A 4,658-nucleotide genomic window follows, 5' to 3' on the forward strand; every position below is an offset into this window, starting at 1 on the left:
CGGTTCATAAAAAGCTTTAAGAATAAGTAAAAAATTAATCCTACTATAATGTGATTCTTAATTTGAACAGAATTATCTTCTATAAATTAAAAGATATTTATGACTCAAAAATAAAATAAAATCATGCTACTATTCATTAACCTCACTCTTATCATATTTTCTTAGAGTATCTTACATGGTTCTTTGTACATGTTGATATGCTTAATTAGGGAGAAAAAAGAATTGATAATTCTCAAATAATCCATCTTTTACTTAAGATACAAAATTCTTTGTAAAAATCCTAAAGTAATTTCATTGTGGGAGGTGGTCTTTTTATTATTAATAGTTGATTGAACTATTGACCCTTTAATTTATAGCCTGTTTTTTTGCTGAAATAATTATAACAACTTGAATTAAAAAAGTGGAATAAATTAATGATTTTGTGTCATAATTATGATGCAGGACACACTGTATTTACATTATGGCAAACAATATTTTAGAGATTGCTACATTGAAGGAAGTGTGGACTTCATTTTTGGCAATAGCACTGCCCTCTTGGAGCATTGTCATATCCACTGCAAATCCCAAGGCTTCATAACAGCACAGAGCAGAAAATCTCCACATGAAACAACTGGTTTTGTGTTCCAAAGGTGTGTGAATTGTGATCATTCTCATCTATCTTTCTTTCTTTTGGTTTTGCAATATTTTTCACTAGAAGTTCTAAAAATTTTACTTGGGAAATAGGGTTAGTTTCCTTTCCTTTCCTTTCCTACACTTTATCATGTTTTCCATAGAATAATGCAAATTGTGTTTTAACTTGAATACTTTAGGTTAATACTTAAATTCGTCTTCGAAAGATTATTCATTTTTTTAAATCAGTCCATTACAAAATAAATTAGTTATATTAATCTTTAAAAAATACAACTATAAGTCAAATTGATTTTTCTGTCACTTAGATAATAATATGTCACATTAAATGTCACGTGACATAATGACAAGACAGATCAATACCATCTGTCAAAATAATCGTGTAATGTATCAATATCAATGACATGTGACATGTCATTTAATATGTCATAGATTTATATAGAGTTAAATTAGTCTCCAAACAATTTTGTCAAATATAAAGTAACATTCTTATGATAGCGTTTGTTTTGAGGTACTGAGACAGAGACTGAGAGACTGAGACTCAGTATCATATTTGTTGGTTCAGAGACTGGTACTAAAATTTTTGTCTCTGTCTCTAAAATTTCAGTATTTTAGTACCTCCAAAAAACAGGGACACAGGGGACTAAAATTTTTAGAGATGGAGACTGAAATTTTAATAACATTTTATACCTAAAATATCCTCATTTCAATTAATTAATTCTAGTTTTACCCTTTGTACAAATTAAATTAGAGTTTTATTCTTATTTCAATTTCTGTCTCCCACTTTGCACCAAATAGAATACTGAGATTTATTTCAATTTCTATTTCTTAATCTCTGTCTTTCAGTCTCAGTCTTTTCGTCTCTGTCTCTCCACCAAACGCTACCTATATGAACATAATTTGACTACTATCATATAATCTACTTCAATACTAATATGATAGTCTCATATTCAAAGCAAGGTCTAGACCCTTTAAAAGCCCCACAAAGTTCCACTTGATGAGTTATAGAGCAGCAGCATTCTTAAAGAGACTAAATAATTTAGCTGAGTTTTGGTTGTAATCCTTTTAAGTTGATGAAATATTTGCATGGCAGATGTGTTATCACAGGTAATGGGGGAAGGGAATATGCATATCTTGGAAGACCATGGGGACCCTTTGCAAGAGTGGTCTTTGCATTCACTTATATGGATCCATGTATACAACTTGCTGGTTGGAACAATTGGGGTAATGCTGACAATGAGAAAACTGCTTGCTTTTTTGAATACAGGTTCTTCTCTTCTTTAAGCCCTTTCATTTACTCATATTTAATTTTACAAATATGCTATGTGCATATAAAAAATTAGTCACTAAATTAATTATATTATATATTTGTATATAAATGTGGTGTTAATTTATTTTTAATTTATATTTTATATTTTAATATATATTCTATATGAGTAGCTAATTTACTAGCTGATTTTTTGGATACACATAATATGGTTATTGTAAACCCTTATGTTACAATAAACATAGTCACAAATTTCCTTTATACAAAAATAATAGCTAAAAATAATTAAATAATCTGATATGTTTGATTAAAAATAGTAGTATTAACTATCATTTTTATGGTAAAAATATTTTCATTTGGATGACCTATAAAATCCTCTATCAAAAAAGAAAAACTAAATACAATCTAAATTGTCGCATATATATATGACTAATATGTCTTAGTTGCAACCGTTTACAAAATATTTATGACCTAGTAAATTAAAATTTCAAAAATTTTCAATATTAGTTAAGTTGGTCCTCCCTTGTACAGAATAAGAGATATCCATCTATTTTATTTTGTACTTTTTCTAGGGATCAAATTAATATTTGAATGCGATACAGGTGTTTCGGGCCGGGTTATTGCCGATCAAAACGGGTCAAATGGGCCAGAGAAGAAGCAGAACAGTTCTTGCTTCATAGCTTCATTGATCCAGAAGCAAATAAACCTTGGCTTGCTCAAAGAATGGCTTTCAAGGTTCCATATTTTGCTTAGAAATAACAATATCACTGATGAGGACAACACTTTTTTGACATGAGACTATCTCAAATACTTGAATAAGTATCTTGAATTTTGAAGTGCTTATCAATCTCAATTCCACATATAAAACAAAATATCATATTTGACTAATTTTATGGTGCCTTTCACTTGGTATTTAACATTGAGTTCGGCTAAATAGACAACGGCGGATGCGAACAACGTGAACAATGAGCTACACTTTCAGGCTCAATAACCATAAAAAAGCATCCCAACTTAATTACCCATCTTTATTTTCACTCTTACCTTTTACCTTCACTAAACCCTAATTTCATCCTTCCGAGCGTCGTTTCCTCTTGTACTGTTGCCAACCGTCGCTGGTCACGAAGCTTCTTTGCACCGCTGCCACTATGCATCTACAGTGCGCTACTGCCGCCACCTACATGGTTTGCCGTTGTTGCCCAACACCGCATCGCTGCCTCTCCCTCCACGCCGCGTCTCTTCCTCTTCCCTCGTGCGCTGCTGCTCATTAGCTTTTGAAGCCCACAAAGCGCGTGCCTCTTCCTCTACCTTGCAGCACCAAATCTTTGTTCCGCCACTATTCCGACAATGCATCTCTGACCAAGCCTCCACGCCGTGCTGTCGAGTCTCCCTGCCTTTCACCGTGCGTCGTTGGTCTTCGTTCACTCCATTAGTATACAATAGGTTAGTATATAGTTAGGGTTTTATATTAAAGAGAATGTTTCTTTCCTCGTTAAACTGGTTGCTCTTTTTATATGCCATGGATGTTTCTTTTTATATACTGGATGTTTCTTTCCTATGTATATCGAATATAGGATGTTTCTTTTCGTATACATTGGGATATTTCTTTTTTCGCTATACTAGATTTTTTTTAACACGCACCTCGCGTTAAAGCTCTCTCCGGTAGTGGCGGCGACGGCGACGGCAAACTGTAGAGGCAGAGACGGGACATGGTGTGAAGATGTGTTTAGAAGAAGTTAAATTGTCTAATCCTAGTTATTCAAATTCAAAAATCTGATTATTCATAATTAAGTAAAATTTTGATTTTTGAAATTAATTTAATATTTTTTTAATCCGTTGTTTATATAACATGTATTTATTGGTGATCTCAATTTAGTGAGTAACTTTACGCTTCTATGCACGTTTTTTATTTAAACATTTTATCAAACACTAAAAAGTAGGAAAAACTATCATTTGTATCCATGAATTTTGCGAACGCTGACAAAAATACCCATCAAACAAGAAAACTAACGTTGTACCCATGAAAAATGGATTTCGTGTGACAATAGTACCCAAACCATGATTTTTCGTTGACTTTTTAATAAAATTTCCAAATTACCCCTTCTATCTTCTTCCCCAAATTCCAAATTTCACAACCCTCATCTTTCGTCTTCCTCTGCCACCGCCAGTTACCATTCCCTTAAGACCCAAGCACCTGATGTCTTCCTCCAACCTTTATCCTCAACCTCCATCTCTCTTTATTTCAATCCTAATTTGTTCTCCAAATCTAAATCTAAATCAACTTTAACATCATTACCCTTGTTGTTTCTTTCTTCTTCGGATGCAACAACAACACTAAGAAAGCACACCCTTGTCAAACTCTTCAACCTCTTCAACCTGAATATTGTTGTTCTTCTTATTCGAAAGCAATAAGTAGTAGAATTCAACAACCAGAGCCAACAAGAGACCGGCGGTCACGTTCTCTTTCCAACGGTGACTCCAAACATTGCTCAGCGTCGTCGATCTGTAGAAAAAGGGGCTGCTGTTAGAGTATCTTCATGCCATTTGGTGGACTGATATTCACATCGCAACTGCTGTTGCTGCTCAGGCTAGGCTTCCGAGGCCACCGCAGAACCCTCTGAAAGGTTGTGGTGGTAGTAACATTATTATTGAAGGATCTTGTTTCACTTTGAGTACTGGAGAACAAGGAGGGATGATGGTAGAGGGGTACATTGATGAGGATGAGCTTCTGAACATGCCGAGTATGATCGAAGAGATGGCCAGGGGA

At 33.9% G+C, this 4,658-nt stretch overlaps 1 protein-coding gene across 2 annotated transcripts in view; it reads left to right on the top strand.

Annotated features, from left to right (window-relative positions):
* LOC107621594 (pectinesterase 31-like) overlaps positions 1 to 2,794 on the top strand; it is a 5,188-nt gene extending 2,394 nt beyond the window's left edge. For both annotated transcript variants that reach the window (XM_021113812.1, XM_016323627.2), the window contains exons 4-6: positions 442 to 629; positions 1,721 to 1,894; positions 2,497 to 2,794. In XM_021113812.1, the coding sequence (XP_020969471.1) occupies positions 442 to 629; positions 1,721 to 1,894; positions 2,497 to 2,647 (513 nt within the window). In that variant the 3' untranslated portion in view covers positions 2,648 to 2,794. The remainder of the gene's footprint in view (positions 1 to 441; positions 630 to 1,720; positions 1,895 to 2,496) is intronic.

The sequence above is a fragment of the Arachis ipaensis genome, chromosome B10 (genome assembly GCF_000816755.2).
Source record: "Arachis ipaensis cultivar K30076 chromosome B10, Araip1.1, whole genome shotgun sequence".
Taxonomy (NCBI): domain Eukaryota; kingdom Viridiplantae; phylum Streptophyta; class Magnoliopsida; order Fabales; family Fabaceae; genus Arachis; species Arachis ipaensis.